The sequence below is a fragment of the Procambarus clarkii genome, chromosome 94 (genome assembly GCF_040958095.1).
Source record: "Procambarus clarkii isolate CNS0578487 chromosome 94, FALCON_Pclarkii_2.0, whole genome shotgun sequence".
NCBI lineage: Eukaryota > Metazoa > Arthropoda > Malacostraca > Decapoda > Cambaridae > Procambarus > Procambarus clarkii.
In genome coordinates this window covers 10484719-10503937 of record NC_091243.1, presented here as the reverse complement: position 1 = coordinate 10503937, position 19219 = coordinate 10484719, and the positions used below count along the sequence as shown (strand labels likewise).

Genomic DNA, 19219 nt, shown 5'->3' with positions numbered 1-19219 from the left:
TGTACAGCCACTAGTACGCGTAGGTCCCTGGAATACGATCCCCGCCGCGAAGAATCGTTTTTACAACTAAGTACCCATTTTACTGTTGAGTTAAACAGGGGCTACAGTTAAGGATTTGCGCCTGGTAAATCCTCCCCGGCCAGGATACGAACCCATGACAAAGCGCTCACGAAACGCCAGGCGAGTGTCTTACCACTACACCACGGAGACTGGATAATCTATCATGGCCAGGAACACTGAATGTGAGAATATGCAGATGTGAAGCACAATGCTGAAGTGAGACGTGTGATGCTATACAAATGCTCTATTTGCTTACAGTTAAGAAATCTATGACGTTAATGGGTGTGGGTTGAGCACGCATCAGAGACTGTTAATTCAGGAACATGGGCTTAAAATGATAAGACATTCAGTGAATGCTAATTGCATGGTGATTATGACTATCCTGGTTCAACCATGACAATGATCGAACGTCTTGGACATTAGCTCTACCTGGAGACCACCGGACAACGTGATGTGTTTTGGCCACTAGGGCTCGTTACTTGGCCCGTCCTCATCAATAAAGGTCAAATGCTCGTTAATCGATCCACCAAACTCCCTGTTCACGAATGAAAGACGGTTTACACACGCGGCCCGTCCACCAAACAGACCCAAAAGTGATTCCATGCACCCACCAAACCCTCTGTTTATAAATGAAAAACGGTTTACACACGACTCACAACTGCTGACGGTCGAACACTTCCGGAACAAGTGCTTCACTGACGAATTTTGAGTGAATCACAACGCTATAAGTGCTTCACCCACATACTACAAATACAAATAATCGCCAACAGAACCTAAACTAACCTATGCCTATATATGCACAATATGCTAATATAGTATAATATTAATTTATATTTGAGAAAATTCCCGTTTTGAATGAACAGCATGTTAAAATTTATAAATGCGTCTGTGGGGTCGACCGCTGGATGTAATGGATTTGAGTCGAGGACGAGTTGTCTCCTGTTTCAAACATTAATGTTTGTTTCAAACAAACATTATCTTGTTGAGCCCCTTGTATGCGCTACATATGATCTTTTAAAGAAATTGTATGGTCATTTTTGTCCTCTTCTTTTGCAAGTTTTTTTGTGACGAGGTTGTTTTTTCGCCTTTGCCTATCGATTGCTTCTGCATCCCTATCCTGAACGCTGCTTGAATTCATTGAATTCACCCAGTGTCTGATTACCTTTAAGATTCTCCTGGTTTGCCAAGGGAAGCATGCTTACACGAGTATTTTCTATTGTTTGTTTAAAGTTTATAAATTTGTTCATCAATACCTTATGTTCCTCCTGTAGCTCCTCCTCATATATATATATATATATATATATATATATATATATATATATATATATATATATATATATATATATATATATATATATATATATATAATACTGTAAATTGAAATTGAAATAAGTTTATTGAGGTAAAATACACACAAAGGGATGAGGTAGCTCAAGTTATTCTCACCCCGTTCAGTACATCGTGTTAATACATACATAGACACACATCACAAACAATAAACATATTACCAAAATAATACTGTATGTTAAACGATATGCGTGTTAGTGGCTTTGCAATAATGTAAAAATACCAATCTTATGTAATCTCACCAACCCATTGTAGTCTTATGAATAAATTATTATTATTATTATTATTATTATTATTATTATTATTATGATTATTCCATATCTTGGTTATAAATTTACTGAATTTGCCATTGCATTTAATGCACTAAAAGTGAAAGAAATTGAAACTGAAATAAGTTTATTGAGGTAAAAAATAAAAGAGGGCTTTGCCTCCAGTTTCCTCGTTGTTATAAGCATCGCATAAGGCGTCGAAATTTCAAGTACTGTGGTATATCAGTTTACATCTCTCACATCTGATTGATAATAATAGTAATAATAATTTTTATTTACAGAAAGACACAATGAGATTGTGATTACATAAGACTGGCATTTTTACATTCTTGCAAAGCCACTAACGTGTATTGAGTTTCTTGCAGATAGATTTGTCCTGGGCCCAACTGCACAATTTTAGTACATACATACATACATACAATGCCTAAAGCCACTATTACGCAAAGCGTTTCGGGCATGAAAAACATTAATGACTAAAGCTTAATACTAATTGAGTATAAAGTATAAAATGTGTTGAGAACAAATAAAAATAAAGATAAAAAGGGGGGAACATGGCTGAAAACCAGCACACATACAATTAGGTCGATAAACAGCGTTGTTTAAAAAACAGACATGGTTTGACAATAGAGGGGTAAGGTAGGTTACAGGGAATTTATTAGGTAGTGCTTCGTTTTTATCTTAAACTGGTTGAGAGAGGTACAGTCACATAGTAAATATAGTAAATTAACTATATTTATAACTATAGTAAATTAACCACATTTAACAAAGCTTACTGACAAATCCTGATACTCTAAACTGTCCCGTTTTTTGAGGGGAATGATATATAGTTTATATTTATTTTATATTTTCATTGATAATGAAAATCGTGCCTAGAGTGCATTGTTTGTTTACTCGATCAGCTGACTTCTCCCCCAGCTGGGTGGTGGGAGTACCCAGGCAAGCTTGTTGTGAGGTTGTATCCTGGAGAGGGTCAATAATTCCACCTTAGGGGGAGTAGGGGACCTCGATATAAACCTAACCTATATATATACACTGGCGGCCTGTCCCCCGGTACAATGAATTAATTGATATAATCATTCAGCAGCGGTTGGGTGACTGGTGTGAGGAGCCGGCCAGGGGGCAGCACACGCTAGTCACGTGGGTGACAGGACGACACCTCCCGTCATCTGTCTCTCCTACACGACAGCTGATGCTTCATCTCTCCAAGGTTGTGCTGCTAGTTTGAGAGGTGAGGAGCTTATTTCGTTCCCCTCCTGAAAGATTATTAACTGTATACTCATGTATTGCTCTTGCTGTGGATTTAGGCCTGTGGGGTGCTGCGCTGTTTGGGGACAGACCTATGGGGTGCTGCGCTGTTTGGAGACAGACCTGTGGGGTGCTGCGCTGTTTGGAGACAGACCTGTGGGGTGCTGCGCTGTTTGCAGACAGACCTGTGGGGTGCTGCGCTGTTTGCAGACAGACCTGTGAGGTGCTGCGCTAGTTGGAGACAGACCTGTGGGGTGCTGCGCTGTTGGAGACAGACCTGTGGGGTGCTGCGCTGTTTGGAGACAGACCTGTGGGGTGCTGCGCTGTTTGGAGACAGACCTATGGGGTGCTGCGCTGTTTGGAGACAGACCTGTGGGGGTGCTGCGCTGTTTGGAGACAGACCTGTGGGGTGCTGCGCTGTTTGGAGACAGACCTGTGGGGTGCTGCGCTGTTTGGAGACAGACCTGTGGGGTGCTGCGCTAGTTGGAGACAGACCTGTGGGGTGCTGCGCTGTTGGAGACAGACCTGTGGGGTGCTGCGCTGTTTGGAGACAGACCTGTGGGGTGCTGTGCTATTTGGAGACAGACCTGTGGGGTGCTGCGCTAGTTGGAGACAGACCTGTGGGGGTGCTGCGCTAACCATATACTGGCCACTAGTGCTGCACTATTTGGATATTGGTTGTGGGTTATAAGGTTTAGTTCCAGTAATCTTTCATCATAGCTCATACCCCTCAGCTTGGTGGCTGGCCTGGTGGCATGCCTTTTAATGTTTTCTAATTTCGTTTTGTGTATGTGTTCTAACTAGATATGGATTCCATGCTTTAGCCTCATACGCTAGTATTGGTCTGACATTTGAGGTATACAAGGTTCTGTAGATACATGCCAGTGGGGTGTTGCATTATTGGATACATACCAGTGGGGTGTTGTATTATTGGATACATACCAGTGGGGTGTTGTGCTACAGTATTTGAATTCAGACTAGCAACATAAACTTCTTCATAGCTTGTGATATTTGTAAAAAGCTAAAGGTTCAATTAATTACTTAAAAATATAAATATAATAAATATAGTATGAGGAAATGTGAAATGGTTCCAACATAATTCGTTATAGTTCTGATAGCTACTTTTTCTGGGACATGATTATGGGCTTGAGGTAGTATGAGGTGGTTGAACTTCATATTTTGAACTATATTTTGTGTATCATTTATCTAACTAAAAAATCTGATGATCTGATACCTGATTTTAGAATATGATTCTAAACATCTCTAAATTTCTAAACATTTTTCTTGTTTGTTAGATTTATTATGCTCAACGAGCTAGCCACCTATAGCTTCAGTTGAAAATATATTATTTCCTAGTTTACATTTGTTATTATAGAAGTGTGTTTTTAAAGAATTTGTTTGAAACAAAAAAATGTATTGCTTCCTAGTACAGTACTGTTAACTTTCAGAAATGGAAAACCTGACCAGAGAAGAATTACTTGAAGAGCTCAAGAAAAAGGAAAAGGAAAATGAATATCTGAAATTGCAGCTGGAAAACTATCATGATAAGAGCCTTGATTTATTGCAAGCTACACTTGTCAAAGACCTAAAAGATCAAAATATTTCACCAAAGACAGACACTCCTCTTTGTCATGCAGAAATTGCCAGATATTCTCGTCAATTAATTTTACCGGAGTTAGGACCCCAAGGGCAAAGGAAATTGGGAGCAGCATCGGCATTAATTGTTGGATGTGGAGGCTTGGGATGCCCTGCTGCAATTTACATGGCAGCTGCAGGGGTTGGACGCATTGGATTGTTAGATTATGATGTGGTAGAAGTAAGTAATCTTCATAGACAGATTTCACACACAGAGAGAAGAGTTGGAATATCGAAGGCTGTGTCTTTAGCCTTTGCAGTGAAGGAACTGAACGGTCACGTAGAGGTCATTCCATACAATATAGCTCTCACAAGTGATACAGCTATACAAGTTATCAGTAAGTATGATCTTGTATTAGACTGTACAGATAATGTTGCTACCCGCTACTTATTGAACGATGCTTGTGTTATGACAAATAAACCATTAATCTCTGGGGCAGCTCTAAGGTATGAAGGTCAGCTGACAGTTTATCACTTTGAAGGGGGCCCTTGCTATCGCTGTATCCACCCAAAGCCTCCTCTGCCTGAAACTGTCACCAACTGTTCTGATGGAGGTGTTTTAGGTGTTATACCCGGAGTGATAGGTTGCATGCAAGCTCTAGAAGCAATAAAAATAATCAGTAGGTTAGGGTCATCTTTATCTCAGAGATTATTGCTTTTTGATGGAATGCAAGGATCTTTCCGCACTGTCAAACTGAGAGGTAATAGAAGTTCGTGTGAGGTTTGTGGGGAAAATCCCAGCATTCTCAAACTTATAGACTATGAACAGTTTTGTGGCGCAGCAGCTACTGACAAAGACAAAAATATGACACTTCTGGAAAAGGATGAAAGATTGACCGTTGAGGAATTCAAGACCATTTTAGAAGCAAAGTCTCCTCACGTACTTATTGATGTACGACTTCCAGTCGAGTTAGAGATTTGTGCCCTTCCTAACTGTATAAATATTCCCCTGAAGCAGCTTAGTAGTGAAAAAAATATTGCTGTCATTGAAGAGCACTTACACGGTTTGGACACAAAGGCAATCTACTGTGTTTGCCGACGGGGAAATGACTCTCAGTTAGCAGTTCAACAGCTGCAATCAGTCTTTACTCAACAAGGATACCAGATTAAGGATATAATAGGTGGGTTGACAGCATGGGCACACAAAATAGATCCTACTTTCCCAGTATATTAATAAGACATCATTAATTGTTTGCCTCACAGCAAAACTCCATTACTGATATTGAATTTGAAGAGTTCTTGCTGAACTCTTCATAACTTGGGAACCTAAATAAGCATTTATTGAAGGTTATGTTAATTGGGAAAGGACCAATGCACAAAGTAGATTTTTTGTCAAGTTACGGTACAAATATTCTGTACAGCATATAAAAGAGACTGATAGGGAGTTGCATTGAGTTACCTTATAGGTTGTCACTATAGCACATTGTTGCTGAGTGTTTCCATTTCATATTTAAAAAGTTATCCACTTTAGCAGCATTTAGATGTACAAAATAATTTGCTATAATTGATATACTGTACAATAGTGTTTGTTTACTAATCCTGCAAAAGTTTTTTTCTGTGGCCAGTAATTAAGTGTTGAAAAGTATAAGATTAATATAGATTATTTAATTAACATTAGTATTAATAGTTTCAATTTATAAAAGTTTTTTTAGTTGAGCCTAAGATGTAATTATACATCTTTGTATTAACAAAAATATTAACTTTAGTCACACCCACTCTGCCACATTCCATTGCAATTATTACAGTACTAGATATTTTTTGTATTTTATAGTTTTGTCATGCCATTTTAATTAAGTTACAGTATAATTCACTCAAGGTTTTGGTGTGATGTCTTGAGAATGCCTCATTATATTAGCTAATACATTTACATAAATTGTGCATAATCATAATATTAAATCTTTTATTGAAACTGGGTATTTTAGGGTAATTATGACTTCAGTCATAATTGAATAGAAAGCTAATAGGTTTTCTATCAGATATAAGACTGCTTCCTTGAAGCAATTTTATCTGGAAAAAATTACCCCAAAGAACTCTGATTCCTCTGAAAAGCAGATGTAGCCCATCTAAGGGAAAAGATAAGAGTTGAGATAGAAAATTCCCAAATGAGAAAGGTGAGGATAATGGACAAAAAATTGCAGGACTTTACAAGGCATATGAGTTATAGGGCTGTACTGAGAATATTCTCCGTGACCTGTTACCAGTTAGATATTTCCAGGATCATTGTCCCTATGACCTAGCCTCTGATCAGGCCTCCGGGTTGCTGGTCTAATGAACCAGGCTGTTTGATGTAGCTACTCACAGCCTGGTTGATTAGGCATCCTTTGAAGGTGCTGGTCAAGTTCTCTTTTGAACGCTGTGAGGGGTATGCCAGTTATGCTCCGTATGTGAAAGAAAAGTGTTGAAAAATCTTTGGCTTTTTATGATGGGGTATAGGTGATAGGAATATGATAATAAAATGGCTGCACATGTGAATAGAGCAGTTTGATACCTAAAATATAAGGTAGGAAGTGAAAGTTACAAGATGGGCTGAGAAAGGTTATAAAAGGAATATAACTTTTATGAAGCCAGGGAACAAGAATTAGAGTTTATAAGAGACAAGGAAGAAAATGGGAGAAATAAACCAATAGGAGGGTGAAATGGGGATACCATTTATAGAAGCTTTTAAAAACCTAGTGAGAAAACAAGTCATGTTAAAAAGCTGTGAGGAGAATGTATAGCTCACTGCAATAAGGATGCTGAAGACGATAATTATGTTACGGTTACAAGAGCTGTAGATGGATAGATTAAAAAGAACTTGTAGCTAATAATGGCAAGCGAGATGACCCAAGAGGGCGAGACATACTGTACACTTAGTTAAGATGACGTGTACATTACAGCGGGCAACAGGTCACATACTAGCAGAACCAGAATTAAGTTGATGGGTGCAAATTGATATAGGGAAGTATACCTAAAAAAAAAAGCATGTTTTTGGACGAGAGAAGAAAAAAGTAAAGTGTAGAGATAAGATCCTAAAATCGGCAAACAGACCCTTACCTCGACTACCCAACAGGAGCCCCAAACACAACAGTAGTAATGAGCCATGTGTGGAGTGATGTGGACAAATATGGACATTATCACAGACTAAATCAGGAATTCCTAGATGCAGAAGCTGCAGCCTCTCAACATTGTAGTAACAGCAAGAAAACTTAGAAATAACAATGGATGCAGTGTATGTAAAGGACTATCAAGTGATCAGGGAAGTTTGTGGCATTTGGCATTACTGTTACAAGAAAAGGCACAGTACACTAGAGTTTGAAGAAACATCTATGTCAAAGCTGGCCCCAACCCACAAAATTACATCAGGTATGTTAAAATTAGAGAACCAAAGGTTAGTGTTTGTCGTCATATATATACTACTTGCCAAGCAAGCAGCAGGAGGCCCAGACAAGAATAAAAACAGTCTGAAGGTCAAAGACAGCAACAGTAGAACGAAAGCAAAGTTTCAAATCCTTGGTGAATATCACAAGGAAGTAACTGGACAATAACACATGGAGACCATAACTGGTGGACACTATAGACAGACACAATACAGCACTTCCTAATGCAGGCAACAAGGGATAGATGCAGTACAGTACTTCGTAATGTAACTATCAAGGGAGAAGATGAACTAGCCTTGCTGGATTAAATTTTCACCCAAAGTGAATGACAGATTTCTTGAGAATAGAACACGATTCACCACTTGGAATCGGTGATCATTATCATGTTTAATGGAGCTGAAGAACAAGTTGAATAGTGAGTCCAGAAGAATTACAGGAGGGCACACTATGTAAGGATGAAGAATTTCCACAAGACCATCCAGTGGATGAGGTGGGTTGTGATTTTACTCATAAGATGAGAGTAGCACTTGTTTATTCACTAGAGAAGTGATTGTAGGTAGAATGGTGAATTTTTAGGCTTAATACTGTATTATACATGTTACAACAAGTATCTTGATGCAAGAGCACTTTTTACTATACAAGAAAATAATTGATAAAAGAATAATCCTTTGTACTATTTCCCTGATGCAAGCTCTTTATCTGCATTACTATCAGCAATAAATAATATAATTGCACAATGAACACTAAATTTTATATTTGTCATATCTTAATATCCTTAAATGCAATTTCTTGTATTATTCAGCAGTTTAAAAAAATATGAAGGGAACGTAAAAATGCATGTAATAACATAAAATGGGTAACCTTTATTTAACTTTTTATACAGTGTAAGATGCAACATATGAGTATAAAAAACTGCATCTGCTAATACAATACATGATTTATGTATTACATTATAAAAAGTACAATTAATTATTTGAAATTTAAAGAAATATAAATTAATTTGGAATTGAAATACAAAACTGGCTTTTCAGGAATCTGACATAACTATAAATTACATTAACCATTTTCTTCTTTTCTAACTTTAAGAATTTTTGATGTATGGTTTGCAGACATGTTTGCATACATGCCAGTTCTTATAAGGAAAGGAATTTGTTTTCCCATTAGGTAAACTTTGTTCACTTGTTCAGACATGCCAATGTTGTCTGCAGTAAACCCTTCGGATTTAGATGTTAATTTATTAACTTCAGAGATGTGAGCTGCAAATATATACCCTGTCATGAAAGCATCAAACCCGGCCCTATGTCCACTAGCACTCTGCTTCCCATTTACTTTAGGGTCAGCAGTACTCTCTGTAGCAGCTACATCAAGTACAATTTTCTTTTCAGTTTTCTTTTCAATTTTGTTTCCATTAATTTCACGAGAGACTTTGCACTTTTTTGTTGGAGTGTCAGTAACGTCTAAAGTGTCTCCATTCTCTGTCTCTAAAAGTTCTTTCTTCGCCGCTTCCTCAATGATACGAACAAGTGATCCCGATTTAGGTCCACTATATTTTGAAGTGCCACGTTTTTTTGCTCCCTTAGGTTGGAGAATTTTCACAATCTTGTTTATGTCATGACTCATGGTACACTTGTCATTCCTTGAGCACCAGCCATGGAACTGAAACAAAAAAGTATGATGAAAACCCCCAAAATTCAGTAAATTAAATTTTTACAAAAAATACTTTTTCTCAAACTGCCATTTTGTAATACAGCAGAAGAGTGCATGTAAAATAATTTTCTCTTGTTTATAGCCATTATTGATAGCTGGTCCCACTTTCTTCACTTAATCTTTGGATTTATACAGTACCTGGGTTCAGTCCTTGGCAGCTACTTAAACATGTCTAGCTTGCTTTCTCCTACATCTATGCAGTATCTGGACATCCTACATTGTCTAACACTCAAAAGTAAAGACAGCAAATTAATAAAAAATACTACTGTATCTTGACAAGAAGTGTTCATAGGTGTACCTGTATATGGAGTCATAAGCATAAGACTTCAAATGCTGGATTTACAGATAGACAAATACAATCAATCCTGTTTACATTCCTTGGGAAGCAAACTTTTTCATGCAACATCATATTTATAAAATGTGATTGCATTACATAGTGTGTAATGCAATCTCACTCTGTATGTGGCAACAGATCGCAATTCATGAAGCTGTTTAACTTCATCAAACATGGTAGTGCATCAAGGAACATTGATGCTGGAAAAAAGCAGGTAAAGAGCATACACATGCAAAATTAGAGAAATGCAGGGTTCCCACTCGGGTCATTGGACCACATGCCGGATGGGTCACCCACGAGGGGCCACTCTTGGAGATTGGTTGGGTGTTTGGAATGAAGCGACAGGGAGAAAGAGGTTTTTGCACTGGTGTAGAAGAATGTATGATGAAGTAGGACCCCTTGTTGATAAAAGGTGGGGGGGGGGGGGGAGGCCTTTCCTGCACATGGGATGATGCCCCCTTTCTTGTTCTGGCAGGTGGTATACCTTGGCTCCTAGGTCCAAACTTTTTTCAAAAGGTGATGTAACCGAAACGACTTCTCAAACATAGGCTCGTGGGACGGCAACCAGGGTGCCCAGAGTCGAACACTGATGGAAAATCAGGCTCCATAGCCTCAGCTAAGTTGGGCCCAGGCTTCATCTTTGACTATCCCAATTGATCCTTTTCATTTCCCCTCCCATTTATTGGCAAGGTCGAGCCCCAAGCCCACAATGGTGACTACCTCATCACCTGGAGTGGCTCTATCTCTAGTAGAGACAACTGCAAACTTCACTCCCTCCTTATTTGGGAACCACAATTGCACACACACAATTCCTTTCAACACTGCTATATACCATGATCTATTTGGTTCTGCTATGTGGCCTAAGTATCTTTACGTTTGTCATGATGAACATTCCTGACCTGATAATTTACACATACATAGGTATCCAAAGTATCAACAAGGTACTTATGTTACCTTGTCTATAACAATTCTAAAAGTGCTATGTATTTTTCTGTGGTTTACGTGCATTTATGGGCTATATCCTCCATCATCATATTTCTTATCCTCCCCTGTAGTTCACACACCCACTGAGTTTCCAGTGGGTGTGTCTCACCCTTCTGCAGTCTAGTTTCCAACTATGGGCCTGTTATGCATCCTGTCCATGATGTAGTCAAACACTATGATAAGAGTGGTCATTGGCTCCTCATGTGTTATTCCTTCAATATTCACCTCACTCTGGATGAGCATCCAATTAGTTAACATTAACAAGAGCCAGCAGTAACGTTCTAGGTCAAGAGAGACATCTGCAGGAGGCACTAGTCAGACAGAATGGAGTATCTATTGTACTGCTGGCATGATTTCACAACAGCTGAGGTGATACTTCCAACAGAGTTTATGCAATTTGGTTATGTACCTGTTTCAAACCATAGATTTTTTTATATATAGACTATTCATGACAATCTCATATACATCACTGCTAATTAACCAGACAACTTGTGGCCAAATGTATATTTGGTGAGGAAGTTCACAGAACCTAAACAATACATTGATTATAAGTCCAATACTTCCTGTTTTATTTGGGTTCCTATTGGTAAAATTCAGTACTGAAATTTTTTACCACAGGGTCAAGACAGGGCTCTAAATCCAGCTGACCAGCTGCCAAAGTGTACCCTAGACAAACCTCATCAAAACCATGGACCTGGCACAGCCATCACAAAAGCATCATTTACAAAATCTTCACTCTTACAACTCCACCAGTGGAGATGAAACATATGCCACCTGTACAAGTGTTGAACTACTGTACTGCCTGTAAAAAAGGGAATGTATGTGCTTACTACCTGGAAAACTACTCTAATCATCTTCCATGAGCTATGACAACAAAGATTACACATAGTGGCTAGCTAAACTAGCAGTAATAAACTAAATATTGCATCACATTAACATATCCTCTTTGCTCAAGAGGCTGCAATAAAAAATGGAATAAATTGGTCAATAGAAAGCAGTCAACCATTGCAAATTCACATTTACAGTTAGGGCATAAATTTATGAACTTCCTGTCTTTAAATCTGAAAAACCATTGAAGTTTGACTAAACAGTGCTGAATGAATGTCACATAAGTGATGCACATCTGTCTAATTGTGTAGCGCAGACCAAGCTTCCGAGTAAGCAAACTCCACTTAAGCTTTATAGACCTAATACTCTATCCTTAAAACCCAGAAAACTGAAAGATTTAGTTAAAACTAAGCTACTGCCCCTGGAGTAGCTACTACAAGAGAGGCCACTCTCCTGAAGTAGCCTCGCCCTACTCTGCGCCCTGGAGAGGCCACTCCTCACTGACAACCAGTGCAACTCCATAGTCTCCTATGACTGATGGATTTCTACTACTACTACTACGGCATTTCTGATGTTTAGTCAGTACTGTGTATCAAGGCAGCCTTGGTCCGGCAGTCCCTATTCCATATAACTAGGATGTACAGGTATTCCAATAGTAAATTCTTTTTGGTCCATGACAGGGGTCCCATTCACTCGAGTCATTCTAAACCACAGTCCCACTGTATGCCCTGTCCAATGAGACCCCTCTCTCTCTAGTGGATGTAGACTGAGCCTTTATGAAAGTGCTAAGAGTTGCTTTTGCATGGTTGGTTTGATAGTAAAAATACAAATACTTTGCAACTTACTGCAAACATCTCGCAAATATCGAGGCCGTCATCATCCTTCTCTAAACTGTAATTATGGATCTGAAGATATGGATGCCAATCAACACTTGCCAGGCTTTTTGGATACGGAGGAAACTGCATGCGTATGTGCCAGTCTCCCATATTTCCTCTGCGTGCATTCTTCAACTGCCTGTTGAAAAAAGGTAAAGGTTTAAAATGCCACACAGCATATATATAAGAATTAGGTTAAGGAAGATAATACATGAGAGTAGATCAAGATAAAGCCAAATTGTTATTAAAGGGTAACCTTAATCTATAAGTTATAGACTGGGAGGTTAAAGAGGCAATAACAGCATATGGCCAGTCAAATTCACATTTGAATTTGAGGCATTTAAGCAGGCCATGAGAGCAAGGGAGAATATTCCATTATTGTTGGATCTCATTCACTAAAAAAAACTTTGACCTACAGTACCTGCCTCTATAAGTAGAGCACTTGTGTTCTATTGGAAATTAAATGCACCATTCATTATAACATAGAAGAGACTAGAGAAAAGATGCTAAAGAAACTTTAGGACATTGTGAGAAATTGTCAGTTCTTTAATGTATTCCACAGGAGGGTATGGGGTGCATAATGAAGAAATTGAATTGAATTTAATGTATTTCATTAGGGACTTTTGTTGTTAGGAGAGGATGTAAATAAGAAATATGCAAAATTTTGATATTTATAATAGGCACACATTCTAATACTGTACCAAAGACAAATACAGGCTAAGAAAACAGAACCGGTTCAACAGAAATTATGAGCTTTAAAAATTTTTTGGGGAAACAATACAGGAAGAGGCTAACCAACAAACATAAGAAATACAAACAAACCCAGAACCACATAACCAATAGTGACAAGGAAAGAAACTTTGATAAAGGGATATCGGACAAATAACAAAACCTAATCTATCACAGATTATTATTTATTAAAAGTAAACTGGATGTGAAAGATAATATTCAGAGATTAGGAATGAGAAGGAAATGTGCAAAGCTAAATAAACACTGTTTGTAAACAGTTAGGATATCTTAACATCATACACTTTAGAAAGATAACAGAGCACCTACTTGTGTCTTGAGATACTGTACTTCCTTTTAGGCAATTTTGCAAACACAAAATCCTTTACTTTATTTAGGAGAAAGATTCTAACTACATGCTCAAGCACAGAGTATATATATATATACATAATGTACATACTTACATTCTTTTATACAAATACTCCAGATAAGTAGCTGGCAAAGACTGGTGGAACTCTGCAATATACTTTGTGTCATAGATTCCACAAGGAAACATATCGGTGAGATCTGCAGCAAATGTATCAACCTTCTTTGGAAGATCTGCATAGAATGACTGGTAAAGAAATGCCAAATCTAACAATCCATTATGGATCACTATTGGCTTTTGATATTGCAAAATTGTTGTAAATAGGTTTCGAACATTTGGCGTCTCATCTTTCTGAAAATACAACAAAACTAATAGATATAGGCCAGTAAAAATTTATGAAAATAAATTACTAGTACTGTACTGGGAAAATATTTACAGTATTGCATATTGTGTGTCTATGTATGTATGTGTATTTATATGTACCCATGTATATGTAGAGTATATCCTTATAATCAAATCAGAATGGAAACAATACTGAAAGTAACTTTTAACCTCTTATTACAACTCACAAACTTGGAATAACTAATTATATTACTCACATTTCTATCACATCCTCTGTAATAGGGAAGTCCCTTGGTATATAACTTGTTGAAATCAAATCCATGACTTAGCAAGAATTTGATTGCTTTACAATCAGCTTTAAAGCTGTCATTGCATAATGTTAGCACATTGAAGGTCTGCACCAAGTAATCGTGACTGCGTATTCGGTCATCACCTGCAAGCAAATAATTCTAGAAATAAAAATTCCCTTCAAAGACAAACAGTTTACTGAAAATTAATACCCCAGTTTAATAACACTTGAAATTTGAAATGTAATAATTTGACTGAGTTCTAATTAAAAACTTCTTTCTGAAACAGCTCAAAGCCTCTCCCTAAGAGAAGAGCCAACTGGGTTCAAGGGACATGATACATGCAATCAGGACAAGACAGGGTCGTACTAGTGCTAAGCTACACCAAATAGTATTCAATCCAGCACCGAGAGCCCACATGAAACTCACAAGTACTCAAAACCCCCTCCAAACATTCCTCAAGATTAAAACATGACTACTGAATCCACCTTCAGCACTAAGCCTAAGAGGTAGGCTAATACCAGGTGTCACCAGGTGGAAGCACTGACAACACAGTACAACCTGGCCACCCACTTCCAGATGCACAGAAAACTTCACACCCATGTCAATAGGAAACATCAAGGGGAACTGGAAGGGACAGCAGATCATGATCAGAAAGAAGCTTCTTCCCAAGAATTCAAAGAATATTTTCTAACAAACTATGTTATGTTCCATAATACATGTTATGGAAAGCAACTACAGTAACTACAAATATATCAAGCACAGAATGTAATGAAATGCCATTTTCTGGCAAGGACCTCAGTAGCTTTCCTGAACTAAGCACTGGCCAAGCTATGCTTAGGTAAATGCACCAGGCCTCTGAGACCCACCCTTGCCTATCAGGAGACTTGACCATAATCTAGCTTTCTTTAACAGAGAAGGAGAGCTATGGGATCAGAGTTCTACCAAAGACCAATGAACAAAAATCTCCAGAAAAAATAATTGCAACAAATCAACTACATAAAATACTATTATGCAGGAAGACCCACAAATCTATGAGTCATCCAATGAGGTCAGCAGACTTCTAGATATTACAATATTATAATGAAATACAGCTAGGTTTAGGCTCAGCAACAGGTACCTTTAGGGGTTTCACTACCTGCCAAAATTGATCTGACCAAATGTAAACTCTTAACAAAACTATTCACATATCACACTATGTAATTAAATGTGATCAAATTCAAGAATTTACAAATAATTTTCTGAACTAATGTCCAAAAAATTGTGTATGCATTTCACTCAAAATAATGTTCTGCCATAACTCTTAGTCAAGTTATCCCATGTTTGCTCACTGTAGATAGTGAATGCATACTACCGTGAACTTCCTGCTGCCTCTCACTGGGTTAGTGTGGGGTACATGATGGGCAAATTAAGAACATAAGAATGAAAGTAACTGCAAAAGGCCTATTGGCCCATACAAGGCAGTGCCTAATAAATAAAATTATATGTGACAAGCTCCACAAATGTAAATTGCTTAGCTTAGAGATTATTATAGTCCAGTTCTTATACATTATGTGACACTGTAATTAGTTCATCAAGACTGCAACTTGCTTAGATAACTGAATTTTGGGATTTATTTCCAAAGCCCATTATATGCCTCTGTAACCTTTTCCACCACAGATCACAGGATCGTATGGGGGTGGGCAAAAAATATAAAATAAAATTTAAAAGAAATTAGGGACCAAAATGTAACAAGGCAAACTATCATTCCCTTGATGAAACACACCAGCCATGTTGCACCTGACCACCACTAGATGCTGGTTCTGGTCACCTAACGTTCCAATACCCAAACTTCTCATTGTTGCCTGAAATGATCCCCACAAGGAAAAATGGAACAAGACAGGGACAGGTAACAATTACCTAAGTAATTAATTACCTAAGTGTAGTTACAGGATGAGAGCTACGCTCGTGGTGTCCCGTCTCCCCAGCACTCAGTACTGTACCACTCAGGCAGTACAGTGAGGTCCCCACCAGAAAATGGCATTTCATTACATTCAACACCTGATTTCTGGAAGGAACCCCACAGTAGAAGATGGCAGATGAAGAAGAGGGTCAAGAACAGAAGAACAGTAACAATGTGCCAAGCACAATACTGTATAAGAACAGCAAAGCCAATGAACATCCTAGGTAAAACAAAAGGCCAACAACCAGGCAGACTTCCCAGAACAAGCCCCAAGCCATCAGAAATGGGCTGAGGACAGCCCAAAGGCTGGCCAACACCACAAAAATTTAACGGGTAAGAAAACCCATGCCAGAACCCAAAGCCCAGGAGTCCCTTACCCCAGTGATGAACCAGAAAGACACTGACAAGCATTTCTGGGATACCTTGGAAATGGAAAATTGTTGCAATATTCCCTTGTTATTTCATATGATGTTAGGAATAGTTAATGAATAAAATTATATAATGTCATTAATATACAGAAACTGAATAATGTAATAAAGTGAAATTACTAACCTTCAATGTCCATTTCAATATCAATAACAGATTTGCACGTGAAGCATGACAATCCGAGTGAAATAACTGCATAGTTGCGGGCAATATCTGCAGTGTACTGGTACCTCATGTCAATCTCTGGGTAGTTTAACAACTTGTGTTCACCAATGCCTGTCAGTTCCTGAAAAAGTTATTACCCTGTGAGTTTATCAGAAGACAATGACTGGAAATTAAATTTGCTATACACTGTACTATATTGGAGAAGAGTATAACTGTGTCAAACAAAGCTATCAAGAAGAAACTATAAAAACATTCAGAGCCTGATCAAGAAAGGTATCCCCCCAAGTCATCATATATAAGGATACAAATAATATTTACAAAAGAGAACTTTCTCATGTTTTGGTACAATACCTCTGTTTCCCGAGCTTGAATCTACGACCTCTTTCTTGAAGTTGCAGGTTTAAAAAATTCCTCTGTCTATTTTGTAAATTCCTATTACTGTTTTGTACTTGGTGATCATATTACCTCTTTTCTTTCAATCTTCTAGCTTTGGCATATTTAACATCTCTAGCCTCTCCTGGTAACTTTTGTTTTCAGTTCAGGAAGTCATTTAGTAGCATGTCATTGCACCTTTTCAGTTTATGTGGTTCTTGATATATGGGCACCATACAACTTCTGCATATTCCAATTCTGGTTTCACTTTTAAGTCATAAATAATTTCTTTATTTGAAAGAACACAACTCTCCCCTCCCTCTCTCGTAACGAGCTTTTATACCCGTCTATCTCCAATTTTCCGTTGAATGGATGGATTTGAATCTGGTATAATCCCAAATCTCTATTCAAGTCACCTCAACAACTGTTACAGACATATACTCCAAAAACTGCTGTACTAGAAAATGGTAGACTCTTGAAATTGATGTAATGTCAAGTTTTCTGTTCGTGGGTCCTCTGGTAGGTTAGGAAGAGGCACTTTAGTACAACAGTTTCTTGATGTTGAGAATGCTGGCGAGAATGGGCTGTCATGAGAGACAAACTTGCAGTATGCCAAATCGACTATAACTCATAAAGTACTGTACACTATGATAAAACAAGTGTTGCAAAAATTTATCACACATACTGTACACACAGAAATCACAATAGCGTGATATATCAAATGAACAAATCCACGAGGGCCGTGTCGAGGGTTCAAACTTATGCCTGATCCCAGATGCTGCCTTAGTCGACTGTACCATGACATGGTCAAAAGAATTGGAACCAAGAGCTCTACTGCCCTCACTCAGATCCTGTAGCCTCTCTGAGACACAAACCAGGGTTTTACATAATTCCCCCAAGCACTCGGGTTCTATCAACAAGCTTTTCTACCTCTTTGCCCTTACTTCAATAATTTTGTTATAAGTGTGTTGGGGGGTTACACCTTGGGGAGAGGGTCAGTAGTTCAACCTTGGGGAACCTCAAAACAATACAAACCTAACATTTTTTTTTTTTTTTGAGATATATACAAGAGTTGTTACATTCTTGTACAGCCACTAGTACGCGTAGCGTTTTGGGCAAGTCCCTGGAATATGATCCCCGCCGCGAAGAACCGTTGTTACAACCAAGTACACATTTTACTGTTGCGTTAAACAGAGGCTACAGTTAAGGATTTGCGCCCAGTAAATCCTTCCCGGCCAGGATACGAACCCATGACAAAGCGCTCACGGAACGCCAGGCGAGTGTCTTACCATTACACCACGGAGACTGGATAATTCATACATATATATAGGCTGCTTCTGCCCCCAAAAAAATATTATAATGAATCTTTCAGATAGTTATATATAAGGAAATAAACGTTGCTGAGCATCAATTGTTCTACTTACACAATCTACAGCCACAAACGCAGCATCCTTTATGGCAGCCTGTATGGCTGGGAACACTTTGACAAAGTTGTCCTCACTGACTTCGATGATGGGCAGACTGTCGCCCATGGTGACAAGTGGCACTCTGCAGCCTCAAGAACACACACACACTCGGGATGAGCTTGTCACCGAGCATCAGGGAGTGACGCGGGAGGAGCTAGACATGGGAGCTGTAGAGGAGACTGTAGAGTAGTGTGTGGAGGAGTCTTGCGGGGCAGGAACGTTTGGACTCAGCGGCCCACCATCACACGCTGCTATTTTAACACGATGATACATATCGTTAAACAGGTTTTTTTTTAATTTCGTTACGTCGCGCAGACTTCACGGGGATTTGTTAAAAGTTTGAATAAGACGAGGTAATGTTAATACATTATTTATTGATAGCTTACTGAAGGAAAGATGATGTGTATTGTTTGGTGAAAATAACGTTTTGTTTACAGCGACACTGTGTGTAACAAGTCTAATTATCACCTTTAAATTTTATATCAA

General features: G+C 38.4%; 3 protein-coding genes across 7 annotated transcripts in view; 1 reads left to right on the top strand and 2 right to left on the bottom strand.

Annotated features, from left to right (window-relative positions):
* The window catches only part of LOC123747340 (uncharacterized), a 33544-nt gene extending 32918 nt beyond the window's left edge, over positions 1-626 (bottom strand). The window contains exon 1 of the mRNA XM_069319739.1: positions 490-626. The gene's annotated coding sequence lies outside the window, so the exon portion shown is untranslated. The remainder of the gene's footprint in view (positions 1-489) is intronic.
* Positions 1-8665, top strand: part of Uba4 (Ubiquitin-like activating enzyme 4) — a 78346-nt gene extending 69681 nt beyond the window's left edge. Inside the window, exons 1-3 of one of the 5 annotated variants that reach the window (XM_045729491.2) lie at positions 2569-2645; positions 2761-2904; positions 4370-8665. In XM_045729491.2, coding sequence (XP_045585447.2) covers positions 4372-5730 — 1359 coding nt within the window. In that variant the 5' untranslated portion in view covers positions 2569-2645; positions 2761-2904; positions 4370-4371 and the 3' untranslated portion in view covers positions 5731-8665. Of the gene's footprint in view, positions 1-2568; positions 2646-2757; positions 2905-4369 lie in introns of those variants that run through there. The other 4 variants (XM_045729494.2, XM_069319885.1, XM_045729493.2 and 1 more) reach the window with 4 other exon arrangements.
* Positions 8666-8754: 89 nt separating this feature from the next.
* Positions 8755-19000, bottom strand: LOC123747338 (target of EGR1 protein 1). Its single transcript, XM_045729490.2, has 6 exons — positions 18692-19000; positions 16857-17016; positions 14333-14508; positions 13831-14084; positions 12611-12779; positions 8755-9568 (listed from the first exon to the last, which is right to left on the bottom strand). The coding sequence occupies exons 1-6, from the start codon at positions 18797-18799 to the stop codon at positions 8969-8971; spliced, it is 1467 nt and encodes a 488-aa protein (XP_045585446.1). The 5' UTR covers positions 18800-19000; the 3' UTR covers positions 8755-8968.
* Positions 19001-19219: the final 219 nt, after the last annotated feature.

Excerpts from the sequence above, each read along its gene's own strand:
- LOC123747338 (XM_045729490.2), bottom strand. The coding sequence starts at position 18,799 with ATGGGCGACAGTCTGCCCATCATCGAAGTCAGTGAGGACAACTTTGTC. Across the intron at positions 14,085-14,332 it reads ACAGAGGATGTGATAGAAAT|AAAGATGAGACGCCAAATGT; the intron begins GTGAGTAATATA and ends TTGTATTTTCAG. Across the intron at positions 12,780-13,830 it reads GAGTATTTGTATAAAAGAAT|GCAGTTGAAGAATGCACGCA; the intron begins GTAAGTATGTAC and ends TTTTTTCAACAG.